The sequence below is a fragment of the Manduca sexta genome, unplaced genomic scaffold, assembly GCF_014839805.1.
Source record: "Manduca sexta isolate Smith_Timp_Sample1 unplaced genomic scaffold, JHU_Msex_v1.0 HiC_scaffold_56, whole genome shotgun sequence".
NCBI lineage: Eukaryota > Metazoa > Arthropoda > Insecta > Lepidoptera > Sphingidae > Manduca > Manduca sexta.
The window spans coordinates 156,713-172,455 of record NW_023595363.1 but is presented as its reverse complement, the minus strand read 5'-3'; the positions used below and the strand labels follow the sequence as shown (position 1 = coordinate 172,455).

The following is a 15,743-nucleotide window of genomic DNA, read 5'->3' as shown; positions in this document are numbered from 1 at the left end:
TATGACCTGCATACCTTTATTCGAATATTCGTGACGTCAACCCAATCTATATTCACATTCTCTACCATGAAAAATAGTTAAGTGAACACATATGGGCTGTGTAATAGAAAACGTTGTAATTGGTCGTAAGTAGTCTAACTCTAGTACAAAATTATAACAAGTTATATAGAAGTAATTAAGGCAACAAGAATTTTACATGCAGTAGAATTATTGCCAGCTACCACGACGGTGTGGTTATGGTGGTAACTACTGTCTGCGAGTACCAGCGGCAATCTGCAAATGTGACCGAAGAAGATAATGAAAGTTAATCAATTAAAGCATTTCAACAAATTTTGAATCAATCAAATACGAACAGCGTAAGTCGTTTTAATTCATGCTGAAGCTGGTCCAAAATGAGGAGGAGAAGGATGTGGAAGTGGGGACGGGCGAGGGTGCCGGCGCGGTGGGGGTCAGCGGCCCGTAGTTGGTCCTTGTGGTCGATCCTCCCAGGACTAAGGAAGCCGATGGCGGCACGCGGCGACGAGCAGAGAGACTGCCGGAACGCTCCGAAGCTATGACAAAAATATTAAACAGATTGACTATGGCATAGCACCAACAAAACGAATAGTACGGCATCTCTTCATTACTTGGCTGAAACGTCAAGCACGAGACATAATGAGGGGTTATAATGTACCTACCTAAACAGGTCAGTACGAAATAGAAAAATGTTTATTTATGATGAATAAAGTGTCATACCAGTGTCAGCGTTCTCCGGGCAGTACTTGATGGTGTGTGCGCGGTCGCCGGTCGCGCCGCAGCGAGGACAGCGGAAGGCGCGCAGCACTGGACACAGGACGCGTCCGCGCCAGTCCTTCAGCGCGTGCGACGAATAGCACTCCTCATTTTCACCGTTGTTTTTGCAGAAAGCGCATTCCTAATATACGAATACACAAAATTACGCCCAGTGTGGGTGGATAATATCAATATAAAACTTTCTACCCTACTAGAGCTAATTTATTAAGCAATTAGTCAGAAATTCGTATCAAAGACGGAAAGATTTTTGGCAAAACCTCCACTACCATATTAAAGTAAGTTTAAATATTAAAGCATATAATTGAGGCCAGAGATACTCACGTTGGGCAGGGCCCGGCGCATACGCCTGTCGCTGCGCACCTTAGCCACCTCCTGCAGGAACTCGTACAGCAGACTCGGCCGGATCGAACGCAGCACAGACAATTGCTCGCGAGTCAGCATGGACACGTAGTTGTTTGCTGATGAGAGACCTAATAACAATTTTAACAGATACCGTGGTTTATAAGCTTAATATTAAGTAATAAATTTTAATTTCAATGTAGTTTTTAAATTTGTTTAGCTGACTTACTTTTGATAAGGAAATCGAAAGTGTCCATCATTTCGCCATTTCTAGCGCCAGACACAGACGTATTATCGTTCCAAATGTTCGAAGATGCCACCGACTCCGGTCGGTTACCGCCTAAATAACCAAACATTAAATAAGTATTTCAATTTCATAATGAATACAATATTGTATGACATTACGAGGACACTCACCTAGGTAATAGTTTTGATTTTGATCTACTTCGTCAAATAGCATATCGGAGCCGTTCATTCGAATGTTCATTAGAATATCGTCCATATCTGCCGCACTGGGAGCTGCCAATGTTTCAGTTAATAAAAATATGTGATATCAATATATTATATAAGCTCGTTATCCTCTTCGTCTCATTGTTTCTCGATCTAGGATTCAAACCCAGTGTTGCCTAGCCTCCTAATGCTATCACCTACCACCAATTTAAAAAGGCAATTTTCTAACTCTTTTTACTACTAATCCGAATAGACAGTCAAATCGAAAACTACTTTTATCTGTATCTACAATTAATGTTGGCATATACGAAATCTAAAATTTAATAAACTCTGTACAGACATTGTTTATTTAATTGCTACTCAAATTGCAGCTTAACAAGGAACCTAAGTGTTCACGATAAATAACTGGTATCTAACAAAAAATAAATTAAACAACAATACACAATTGTCTGCCAACATCAGAACTGAAATATACACATATAAAATTAAAATAATTAAATTGATTCGCAAAATACCAGGATCTGCGGCGCGTGGTTCCTGCTGACCCAGCATGCCGAGGAGTTCAGTACCCCCACTTCTCTGGAACGGTGGTATGGATGCAGAGAACATACCACCCTGCTCGGCACTCAAATTCTTATTATCCGAGCCAGTCGTAATGAAACTTTCCTGCGTCATCAAATAACTCGAATGAATTCTATGCTGCTAACGCAAATCCCATTATGTGAAGTGGGTAGTTTCTAAAATAATTCAGTTTATTTACATTGCTTAAGGCTTTAATAACTTAAAATGCCATGTTAGTCATCTCGGCATAATTTAATTTGAACAACTTTTTAGAATTACCTATTTATATACTAATCAGAAATTTCAAGCGATTGACTAGTTAACTGAATTAGCTCTTTTAATTTATTTAAATTTAAATTTAAAAATATTAAAAGCAACAAATAAAATTACCAAATGTCCCTGTCAATAACAGTCAAAATTAAAACCCCGTACGAACCAAAAATAATCATTTTTAAAAACATTCAATCGTTACCTACCGACTTTATAGATATAAATATTTACTACAGATTTCATTTAATTTGGTATCAATACTCACTGTTGTTGTCGTAGCCGTAGTATCGGTGGCAGTCGTAAAAAGTTTTTGATCTTCCATATTAAAATTATAAGACATAGGATCCATTTTATTAGAATATAATCAAATCAATTACAAGATAGGCACGATTCTACTGGACGCCAGTTATGACAAAAAGGACAATCGTCACCGAAGATGCACAATTTATACGTTCCACTCACCCGTCGAACATGTAAACATAATTATAGTTAGGTTTATACTTGTTTCTAATGAACCAACACGCTGGCCGAACTAAGTTGAATCTACCCTCAGTTATAGAAAACGAATAACCTTGCTTACATTTTCTGCTATAGACATGTTTGTAGATAATATAGGTATGTAAAATATTAGAATCGTATAGAGAAATGAATTTTGCGTTAATAAGTATGTTTCTTTTTTTTAAATTGTCTACGCAATTTGAAAACTATATAATACTGTAAGATGTGGGTAGTCATCCGTTTTGCCGTATAATAAAGTATTTTTATTTATAATTCAAACTGTCTATACGGTATATGTATCGTAATATAGGTTTCATTTAATGTACAAACATTCGTTTCATTCGTCTTTGTTATCGGATATGAGTACTCATAAACTTTCCTTAACTTGAAACGGTAGACAAAAAACAACTTACACCACATTTCTTCAATTATATATCTGTACCATCATGTTGAGTATTTGAACATCTTCTTGATTTAAATCTAACATTAAGCTCTTCAATACTTTGCATATTTTTTTCCGCTCTGACATTTACCCAGGATGAATTTTTCGTATGGTTTGTACAGCTATCAAGCGTTTATTTTAAAAACTACTTAGAGTTTAATGTGAAGTATTAACAAATGCAAGAATAAAATAAAAATATGTATATATCCTCCGTTGTTTATTATGTTTATTTGCTTAAAGAAATTCTTATTGGTACCTTTTTTTTATTGCTTTGAATGGCGAGACGAGCTTGCCGTTCACCTGATAACAGTAAGCGATACGACCGCCCATTAACAGTAGAAACACCATCTAACACTTTGAATTACAAGTACCTCTTGTTTGATATTCCACTGCGCTCGCCATCCTAAGACATGAGATGTTAAGTCTTATTATGTCCAGTAGTTACACTGGCTACAATGTCCTTCAAAACGGAACACAACCGTGGCTATACACTGCTGCTTAGCGGCAGAAATAGATATTGCGGTGGTACCTACCCAGGCGGACTCCATATGAGAGACCTACCACCAGTAATAATTTTCTACTTAATTTTCTAGAATGATATCGTATTAAAAATAGAGGTATCAACCAACATTAACCCATCTTCGAATGCCCTACGATAACGATGACAAAATAATAAAAGGTATCTGGTGACTTTTCTACAAAATGTCTCTTCTGTTACAACGGCCGTAATTGCAAATAGTCGAATTTGCCTCCTAAGACGAAATACGGCTCCCTGATCTTATAAAATATAATGTGCTAACTCCAAATTAAAGTGGAAAGAAGGCAACACAAATATATGGTTAATGCAGTAATACGTAAACTAATATGAAACTATTTTCTTTGAAAGGGTAGGTAGATTTAAATTGGATTATTCTTTTACATCATTTTCACTTGATTTCACTTTATGGGTCAATAAAAATGTTAAAGTGATTTTGTCACAATTAACTGATACCTTATTGTAAACAAATTAATAGATAAGAATAATGTAATGCCTAGGTAGGATTAAAATTAGTTCAAAATACCTTCGCGCCACAGTTAATACAATCACCTGTAAGACCAGAATCTAGAGCAAATAATTGTTTCTTTTTATACCTATTGAGCTAACAATCAACGTATGTAGATAAAAGGTATGGCTGGTAAGTATACTTAGATTTCGTGCAATGTAGCCTAACAATTACTGTAATACTTTCCACCTGCCTTGGTATATCAATTTTGATTCGTGTTCTTTTGTAATTATTATTAATATGACGATAAAATATTCATGAACTATAAAATTCGTTGCTACTATAATAAATTGGGAACTATCAACTATGAATATATATCCATACATATCAAATGAGCGAAGTATATAATAGCTAAACCGAACTCAAGGATTCAGCCAATAAGTTAACTGTGAATTAAACTTACTTATAGGATTCTTGTAGAGGGAATGCGCCTGGAGTCATGAGAGTACCCCTGCCAGAACGAGCTATAAGGAGCAGTAGCGGCCCTAAAAGTCGCGAGGTCTCAGGCGAAAGCAAATAAAAATGACGCGAGGCCCCGGGCGGAGCAAAAAAATGTTTTCAGGTTTTAACAGTTTCGTCGGTAAGATTGTAACAAAAGGCTCCTGTACGCACAAACCCCGACCGATTGTCCAGTTCGCCTCCCCCTAAAACTGCCCCTGATAGGAAGAATGGCAGTACTTAGGTACCTACTTAGCTATTCTGGAAGCTTTTCGCCGCATTATTTTATTATTCCCTTAGGACTCTTGACGATATAATGTAGTTAGAAAACTAATTAAAATATACTTACAATAGTTAGATACATCTGTCTAGATTTGGTTAAGCTTCAAGATTATGCTGATTTTGTTACAGATCATTTTACTCCTGACCTGAATTCTTAGAAAACTAATTTCATTTGCTGGCTGGTATTGACATACCAACAAATAAGCACTTAAGATATCTGCAACTTCCTGACTCTAATCTTCTAGTAAAAATAATGCCGATGTGTCTTATTAAATTGAAATTAGTTATGATGGATACGATTAGCACTCGTAAAAAACAAAAGGATATAAAAATCTGTATCCTTCATGCATCAGTCCCCTTTGATAGGGAGCATTGTCAGTGTATCAGTAATCGACACTACGGAATTAGCGCGTTTTATGGACTCTTCCATGGACTTATCGCAAGGACTTTATTGGTTTCACATTTAAGATCAAATTTTCCTGCGAATATTCTACAGCCCATACATATTTTTGCTCCAGAGAGAGAGAGAGGGTTTCTTAAGATAGGATAAGGGGATCAAATATATATTTTATGAAAGAGTTATGAATATCTCATTTTTGGCACACTAGTTTACATACTTCGATAAATACGATGAGTAATAAAAAATAATTCACCAAGTATTTGCAAACTGTTTATTTACTCAAATACTACATTTTAAAAAAATATTTCATATAAGCTAATAATACAATAATATGTTTATTATGTCATGAACTAGCTACGTTTAAAAAAACTACAATCACTTAATAATTACAATTATAAATAATTAAAAAATTAAAATAGGAACTCTAAAAATGGCGTGCTTATTCATCTTGTAGTTTAATAGAAGAGAAATAATAATTGCTGGAACAGTAGCAGAGAGCTTAGGCCAGTCATAGCTAATAAACACTAAGCAGCATAATGGTGAAATAAAATCATTTTGGGGAGAAACAGTTATTTAAAATCATCTTATTATGCCATTAATTTATTTATTTTTGCTATTTCATTATTCAGAGATATACATAAAGTACAGAATACAAAATTATCATGTACTGCTCTGTGTCGACTCCACTGTGACTTCACTCTAGTAATGTTTTATCATTTGTAAATGTTACTTTTGGACAAGTATATCGATAAACATACCTACACAATAATTGTCATGATTAATGTATTTATATTGCTTGTGTATTATCAGAGTAGAAAACTATCATTTTAGCCACAAAATATGCTCAAAATAAAAAGTAAATGGTTCACGTTACTAATCACTGGCTACTCTAGATCAGCGCAATCACTTAGATAAATTAACCACGTAATAAGTATCAAGGTTTAATAAGTACTTTTGTTTTCACTGTCAGATTGCTTTCTACAATATAACATAAATAAAGTATCAGAATGGTTAAATATTTGTGACATCGCATTGTTGCCTTTGCAATATCGGTAGATACATAGAGTAGTCCGAACGAACCTATGGACCTTAGCTTGGACTGCTTTAGATGATGATATCGTAGCAAGTCATAAGCATAAAGCAAACAGACTATCAACTCCCTCTTTTTCGGATGTGATCCAACCGTATGCTAATTTAAAACATCTAAACGAGTACGCAATTAAAACAGATTGTAGACAGTAGGAAACTAAAACTTAGATGAATAAAGCACATTCTACATTCACATACATATTATATAATTATATTTAAAATTAAGTAAATGTTAAGTGTAACCGCGCCAAAACTTCAATCGTGGTCAGACGCAAGTAACTGTAGGCATTACACAGAAAATAAATTAAAATCGGAATCAATACTTAAATAACAAATTATCCAATAGAATATTTGCGACAAACCGAACTACAATTTTACAAAAAATCTTACGAGTGAAAATTTTATATTATTTCAAAGGAAACACATTGTCAGCAAGAATTTTCCACTTACATCTAAGCTATTAATAAAAAAAATATTAAGGTGGAATATTCCAAATGTGTTTGGTATTTTATGTTAAACAATCCTGCATACAGCAAATTAAACGCAGTTACTTTATACATACAGAATGGAAGCTATTGAAGTTACCATGTTTCATGACCATCAATACATGACGGTGCAATCGTTTAAATTTGAACAGTCTTCCGATGCGGAGTCGTCGCGGCGTCGGTGCCGTTATTAGCTGATTGACAATGCGGTGGGTGTGAGCAAGCCTTCTCAGCCTGCTAGTAGCGTTTGGGGCGTGTGAGTCACTTGCTAACTCTGATCTATGTCCTCTTTGTGATTGGCGGGCCTACAGTAATGTATGTATGCGTTTATTGTTGAATCGTCATATGTAATAATACAGTTTTCGGTCGCTGAACAGATGCAACTGAAAATTAAAAATGCGTTTTATTAGGTATATATCCTATAATGTTTTATCATAGGAAGGCAGTCATTCATTGCATGTGTTAATGCAGTAAAGTCCAAAAAAGTCAACAGACGAAGAATGTATGCATTATAGGTCGGCACAAAAACTTCAAAAATATAAGTATCTATGCACTGTCTATTCATTATAATGAAATTATAAGACTAAAATTACGCTAGTAAAAATATTTTCGTGATGTTATTTAATCCAGACATGATGTGACTCTCACTTTATCATTGATTAATAGAAATCACGTTGTAATAGCGTTGTTAAATAACACACCCTAAAATATTTATACTTACTATGTATTTGTAATATTCATTTCAATATATTTGCTTATAGGTTTGTAGATAGACCAGGCGCAGGGAGTCTGCTTCGCGCAGATCATGGGCTGATTAGCGGTCTCAGATGCAGTCGTGCTTGATTGCGATTTGAACAACTCTCATCTTCTGTGTTAACAGCTCGCTGTTAAAACAGAACAACATGTATAAGTGAACAATTTCTTTACTAGAATTTTGCCTAATTAAAAAAGTTACCTTTAACGTACAATAATAAGATATATGCATAGTTTGCTTATTTCTCATTTATACAGGTATCGTGGAGAACAGAGTATAGCCAAAGCACTCCTGGCTGATGGCACTAGCTATCTAGATCTAGGTCACGTAGATATACTTTCACGATTATTTATATTTTTAAGTTATTACCTAAATTTTTACACATATACGAGTAGTGATTCTGATAATGACCTATACTAAAGCAACTATAATATTGCAACTAACTTGAACCTTCCCAATTTGATTTTGTTTTTACCAACGTCCGTGTACAAACTTTACTTAATACTCGTTTTAACAATAAAAAAAAAACGACTTTTCTGGCAAGTCTTTTTGTTGTTTTGGTTTGCATTATGTCTATTGGTGTTTTAGAAAGTGTATATTGAAACGCCAGAATTAACTTTCTGATAATTGTTACATTTTTAAGTTCATCTAAAAAATATGGTAAGTAGTGTAATTATTGCCTTTCAAGATTTTAATGCAAATAGAAAAAATAATGCGCACCATAAAGCACTTACCTAACTCATTTTTATCGTGTCAAGATAGTATATTGTCACAAAGGGCAAGTAAGTTATCGTCCACGCTTACCAGTGCGTCAGTTTTATGCAGCGCACACTATTAATTACTATGTACATACTACATAGTATATAGATAGATATACGAAGTTTTTGTGACCATATCTTTATGTGTAAACATTATTTACAAGAAATGCATCGAGCGTCAACTCGTATTCAAGGTTTCGATAAGTTATGCACCGATAAATAAAACCAACCTCAAGCATGTGTGTAGTACCTATGCCGGCCTTTTTGATAGAATTCACTAAACACAGTCCAAATAAACGGTACATAGCAAACAAATTTTCCAATTAATAGTTTCTATATTGGCCTACATTAACTTTCTTTATTTTTGCAAAAAAAATATGTAGGGACCTTTGTGGCCATTCTGATATGCTAAAGTATAATAGATATACCTATTATTAAGTTTACCAATGTATATCAATACTAATGCAGGCTATATAAAATAAAGATTTGATAGCTGGTTTACATTATATCAGTAGCATTGCGATTGCGATAGCTGCGGCGATAGCCAGGTGGTAGTGAAATTTACTGCCGCGACGAATGTACGCAGATCCAAAACACAGGGGCGCGCCTCTGACTTTTCTAAAATTCTGTATGTATTCTTTGCGACTTACAACTTGCTACGACAGTGGAGGAAAACATTGTGAAGAAACCTGAATAGTTGAGGTATTCTTTATAAAAATGTTGAGGGTATGTGAAGTCTGCGAATTCGCACTAGACCAGCATGGTGGACTAAGACCTAAACCCACTCAATAGAAGAGAAGGCCCGTGCCCAGCAGTGAGAAAATATATACTACAGGGCTGATACTGTTATTATATTAATCTCATTTCAATTACAGTATAGGTAAGCAGTACTGTCCCGTTTATATTAATTTACTGAATGTTGTCTACTATTCCAATTGGTATATTATTTACAAATTAAGCCTCTATTCATGTTACTGAACTGGATTACTCACTAAACCAGTGCCTCCCAGAACTTGTTTACATTATTCCAGTTGTAATCACGAGTAAGATGTTATCACTGGACTGTACTGCCACTTCTATGATGTTAACTGACTATTATTTAATATCGCGTGATTGTTTTGTATATTTTATGGGCAATACGGAGTATCTTAATTTTCACAAATACTTAGCAGTAGAAATTAGAAAGTGTGAATGTAGTGCGAGATATTTTTGCCAAGTAAAGTTTGTGATATGCTAGTAATGTTCAGATACACGTAGAAAACTATTTAACTACTTACTTCAGATAAACTTGAACCTCTATAGACTTTCAGGCTCTAGGTAGAGCCTGAAAGCTTATATGCGCTTAACGGCAATAAATACCTATTCATCAAATAAACAAACAAAAAGAAAATGCTATCTATATCTATTTCACTTTCAAATATTCTTTACTGGTATACATATAATTAAATAGAACACAATAAAATTAATTATGTTAAGAGAATCTATTAACCTAAAATTTGGTACATAAATAAGAATATTCTACGCCCCCCTTATCAGTCAGGGGATATTATCGCAAATGAGATGTCATACGACATACGAATCGTAAACGGTGCGCCCTTGAGCGTATCCGAGCGACCGCATCGCGTTCGGAGCGGCGCCGACCGCGGACACCGCGCGCCACGCCCGCCGCGAGCACCACAACGCACAAACCATGAATGAACGGAATGCACAAATGAATGACGAAACCAAAACTATTATCACGTGGAAACGTAGACGCGTTCGCATAACGTGTAAACAGGAAGCTACACAGATTACAGGTTCGTTGACCACCTGTACTCGCGCGTGTATTTAATTTCACAAATTGCGGCGTAATAAATAGATGGCGCCGATTAATTTGTAAATAACTGGAAAACTACGTCTGACCTCTTGTGTAATGTTTTTGTTATTCTGAAGACGTGAGTATTATATTTAGATAACGTGAAATTGCTGTTGAACATTTTCTTTCCTTCCACTCGTTTCTTGACGCTGTGGTATTGTGACTGTCATAATAATTTAAATTAAATAAGTACAATTTCTATACAGGCATTTTTATAGTTGTTCAATGTTATCGTCTCTTGGACTATTTTATAATCGCGTAAAACCACCTTAAATAGGCAGTGTCCCACCCAGGTCGTTTTTAAAGTCATTATTGGCTATTGTGTCATGATTACAATGTAAATGAGTTCAAACGATCCAGTTCTAATTTAGTCATCGTCATATACAAGGTAATTTTCATATTGCCTTAATAAATGAAAGTACGACATACTCATCTCTACCTCTGTTAACATTGTGCTAAAATATTCCATGAATAATAAACATTATCACCAAAGATCGAAAATTGCGGCTTTAAAGACGGTAACTATAAAGTACGAGTAATTATTAGTAAACACTACAATGTTAAAAATAAACTTTTCGGTCAACAATCAAGTACTCAATCAATAATTCGGTTGATCCATCTGTTTAATAACAGACATACAAATTGTGTCTCTACTTACTTTATATTTTGACCGTGATAGTTATAGAAGGATACATAGGAAAATAATAAAATAAAAGACATCAAAATCCCCTTCCCCAAAGACAAAACAATGTTTCAATTAAACTTATGTGTTTAGGCGACCTGAATTTTTTTATTTACCGAACGAATTTTGTGGCTAACTAAACTTAGGTACTATACCGATAGTAGTATCAAAAATCATCTTTTAAAACACAGTGTTAAGATGAATAATCGGTACGTTTATATATTATAAATAAATAAATTAGAAAACCGATATGTTATTGTAAATAACAAAACAAAAAATTATAAACACCAACAAGTAAACTTTTATGTGAATATATATGAACAATTCACAAAATTTATCACTGTATAGAAAGAGACTAAGCGACTATGCGGCCAATACCTACTTGCCTCAAATGTATATTACAATAGAAGAGTACAGTTTAAAAATATGGGTTGTGTAACTTAGGTACAAGCGTTAAACTAGGGCCTCGCAACTGATTTAAAACGAGGACTAACATTATGTCATTACACCAAACTAGGAGGAGGTGGAGGTGAATCAAAATAGTATTGCATTATATTTAAATTGTGCTCAAACCCAAGTGGGTTAACACATAATTAACTCAAGTGAGTTAATTATGTGTTAGCCCTACTCTCACACCTACTATATACTAAAATCTGGTTACGCCCGTGATAAGTATGTGCCTACAGCAGGTGGAAACATTACTCAAACCTTTCATTTGAACTGATTGCAACCTTTTTCAGGCTGTTATTCTACCTGCAGCCTTAGTGCTTCACATCAAAGCTGTAATTCCGCCATTCAAGAAGCATGACTTTATTCAGGAAACTAATAAGACATTCATTTGATTAGAAAAGCGCGAGAAGTGAATTTATTGTGGAAACTTTATTAGCAAAAGAAACGATTTCAATTATTATATTTGTTTTTTTAAATACCTTTCCAGAAAACTGACATTACCTTATGGGGAGGAAAACCCTATCAATGGGTACGCAAAATGAATTGGAAAACGTAAATTGGTCAATATTATTACATCCCCTCAGAAACCCCTATTATTAATTGCTAAGTCTACACTGGGATCAAAAGTAGCCAATTTAATGATGATGTAGCTCCCTATTTATAAAACAATATTCACAACTAGAGTTAACGCTACAGAAATTAGCGCAATTAATAAAAAAATTTTTTTTTTTGGGTTTGCGCAGATATTGCGGTTAACCTAGAGTTGATAATGTTAAGGGAGACAGATAGTGTTAGAATTCCCACATAAAAAAACGTGAAGTAAATCCCGATCACTTATCTTAGCATCACAACTTCGATTATATTTAACAACTTTAGGCAGCCCTATGTTGAGCAGTGTACTTCATATGACTGGTAATTATGATGATGATGTTTAACATTTTCAATCAAGAATTTCTGATTTTCTCAATCTAAGTTCAAATAATATGTTACATCGTAAGAATCGGGAGCGTAGCCGCGTCGTTGGTTCATAAATAATATCACAATTTTACACAGCTTTAGCGAGCTATGATCTTTGGCTCCAAAGATTGTGTTATATTACTCTATTTTAATATTTTTACATAATATTGGATGGATATCCCACCGACTAAAGGCTGTCAGTAATATTTGAATAAAATAAAACCTTTATGATGACTGACGACTACAATCAGTGCAATCTCATGAGTCACAGCAATGCTGGTAAGGAAAATTATAAAGCACTAACTCACATCACTGTTAACATTAGACATATTAATACAAAATATTGATTGCATTTTTGCTGTCGGTGTAGGTAACCATCATAAAGTTACTTATGGACATAATTAATAATGAGTAATAAAAAAAAAATATACCGCCTTCAAAAACCAAAAAATTTAACATTACATAAGTTATATATAGGAATATTATATAGATATTGGTTACAATTTTTTACATCGGTGTCCAATTAGAATTAAACATTGTTTTCGTATATTTGTTCATGTATGTTTTTAGGGTACCTAACAATTTTAATTAGTCACATGACTTTATTTTTCGCTTGTTTGTGTTATTAGTTAGAAATAGATTGATTGTTACACCCCTGCCTACCCCTGAGAAGGGCTAAAGGCACAGTGGTATATGTATGTATGTATGTATGTAAGAAGTAGCATCAACAATCTTAACGCAAAAACACAACTGAAAAAGCCTTAGGAAAGCAAAATTCGCAATTTCTTTTACTTGAGACTACATACTTATACTAGTGATTTTCAATTAAAAACCAAATTATTGAAACTATTTCTAAAAAGCCATGGAACCAATTTGGAAGCATATTCTATGAAATAAAAAAAATCCGATTCGGTTAAATATTTACTTAGGTTCGAGGTTAACATTAAAAAAAATACAACTCTAGTTGAAGAGCTCCTCCTTATTTTGAAGACGATTACAAAGTGGGAGATCGGGCCTCAGTTGCACATTTAATGTGAATATTAGCATAATATAGATATTTTAAAATAGACATAAGTAATACGTTTGTATTATTAACAATGCGATAAATATATATTTCGTATAATATGAATAATGTGACAAACAAAAGGTACTAGCTTGCTTGCTTTAATTACACTCATCACTATATCTCAACAAACCGAGTCCTGAATAGCCCATAACCGAACTTTGCGTCCGAAGTAAGATAAGATTTGAGACCCATTCTCTTTCGATCCATTCCATTTTAACTGAAATGGTTTGGAATGTTCTTTTTTTATGACTTTTACAGTGGTGTTTTTGCGTTGGGTTTGGTTGGATCTACTTCTTAAATAAATATATCCACAGCATCCCACTTATTCCCGTTTTCAGGGCTAGGGAGAGTGACAACTTAGCGCAATAGTTGTACTGCGTTTGGAAACACAACTACGCCATCGAGACAGTATATTTCTTACTAACGAAAAAAGCAAAAAAATAAAAACATTTTGTCAATAAATTTGCCTTTAAAAATAACTAAAAACCACAGCATCCCACTTAAATGAAAAATAAATTTAACATTACCAATTTTGAAGTAGATGCCTAATTAAAATAAACATTGTTTTAGTAAGTATATGTATTGATTCGTGTATTATCTAGTTTGGCTAGCAATTTTTATTAGTCACTTACTTCAAAATTGGTAACCAATATATAGGTAGTGTTAAATTTATTTTGCATTTTGGAGGCGGTTTAATTTTTTGTTAAGAGTTTATTGTATTAATTGTGTAAACGAGGGTGTATGGTTTTCATGACATCAAAGCGACATCAAGTTCACTTTCTTAAATACTTCAGCGAAACGATGAGCAAGTAAACTAAACATTACTAAGTAAATATATTGACACGTAATTACATCATATCAATCATCAATAAATTAAATCGTAAACTGGAGCGTGTTTACTATAATATGTTTTGTTCAAGCATCAATGATCTGCGTCGAATCCTAATGATGAAGTAAATCACATGACAAAGTCCCATAACAGCAGATTGACGCAATATTACTGTGAATAAATAAACAAGGCAAACATCAGCAATGATTAGCCTCATGCCATTCAATGAACTATTTTCAAACGTTACCGTACGTTAAGGGCAATTTAAATTTAGCACGTAGAAAGTTATAAAAGTGCTACATTGCAAACACTTACACTTCAGTATAAATTTCACGATTTGAAATAAATATAAAATCTTTTAACTATTAAATTATGAGCAATTTTTAAATGATATTTAATTGTTTAAAAACTGAAGGTAGAATTATGAGTAGGTAAGGTAAATTACTTACCCTATCCCGGGGAACCATGGCAGCGATGAAACCACACAGAACAATCAATATAATCAAACTTTGCTTCATCTTAATCGTCAACAAAATACTTGAATGGCAGAAAGAAAAATCATAAGGTGCGCGCAACGGCGGAGCGTGTTGGAGTGGCGTCGGCTGGCGGCCGCTGTGATATAAGTAGGCTGGCTGGAGGGCCCCGCCGCCGGAGCCGGCCGCCACCGGGCGGCGCGCACCCACTGTCGTTACGACCAAACAGCTCCTCTAGCGACGCAGGCGGGCACAACAGGCTTGCCCAAGGGGTTTACAATGTCATCAAATCCAACTCATCATCTCATACTTAACTTATACCCAAATATACACTCATAATATAATACATTATGAATATGACTGATCTTATTTCGAAGACCTTGCCCCCGCTTCAGCGGACTGGATGCGGTCGTGCCATTTATTGTAGTAAACGATACGACAAAATTTATTGTTTAATATTATTGTTGCAGTGCAAATGAATGGACGAGCCTATATTGATAATGAAAAGCATTGATGCGCGCACGCGGTCAACTAATCAATATAACGACCACTTACTTTGTTATTGTTGCAAATGTAACATTTACTTGGGATCGAATCTCTGTTATTCCTTCAAAAATGCTTTATGCACTATTAATTATGAATAATTAATTAATTAGTGCTGTTTAAATTGTAATAGACATCGATATTTAGTAATTAAATTGACTGTTGTCTAGCTAAATAAGTACTGGAAGTCCCTTCCAAATTTAGTTTTTTTTTTTTTAAGAATTGGACTTAATGTAATTTTCTCCGTAGTTAAGGTTTTAGACATTAGAGATCAGGATATTATGTAC

The 15,743-nt window shown here is 34.3% G+C and overlaps 2 protein-coding genes and 1 long non-coding RNA gene across 4 annotated transcripts in view; all 3 read right to left on the bottom strand.

The window, feature by feature from the left end:
* The window catches only part of LOC119188442, a 20,491-nt gene extending 5,375 nt beyond the window's left edge, over positions 1–15,116 (bottom strand). Inside the window, exon 1 of the mRNA XM_030164012.2 lies at positions 14,890–15,116. Coding sequence (XP_030019872.1) covers positions 14,890–14,958 — 69 coding nt within the window. The 5' untranslated portion in view covers positions 14,959–15,116. The remainder of the gene's footprint in view (positions 1–14,889) is intronic.
* LOC119188462 lies at positions 117–2,880 on the bottom strand. 2 transcript variants are annotated; one of them, XM_037447059.1, is made up of 8 exons: positions 2,678–2,880; positions 2,097–2,247; positions 1,549–1,650; positions 1,361–1,471; positions 1,114–1,262; positions 736–913; positions 354–551; positions 117–273 (listed from the first exon to the last, which is right to left on the bottom strand). In XM_037447059.1, the coding sequence occupies exons 1-7, from the start codon at positions 2,759–2,761 to the stop codon at positions 367–369; spliced, it is 960 nt and encodes a 319-aa protein (XP_037302956.1). In that variant the 5' UTR covers positions 2,762–2,880; the 3' UTR covers positions 117–273; positions 354–366. The 2 variants fall into 2 exon arrangements, with proteins under 2 accessions (XP_037302956.1, XP_037302955.1); XM_037447058.1 differs by having other exon boundaries at positions 117–551.
* On the bottom strand, positions 7,104–7,949 carry LOC119193458. The gene is made up of 2 exons (XR_005113959.1): positions 7,811–7,949; positions 7,104–7,472 (listed from the first exon to the last, which is right to left on the bottom strand). It is a non-coding gene; the product is annotated as an uncharacterized LOC119193458 (long non-coding RNA).
* Positions 15,117–15,743: the final 627 nt, after the last annotated feature.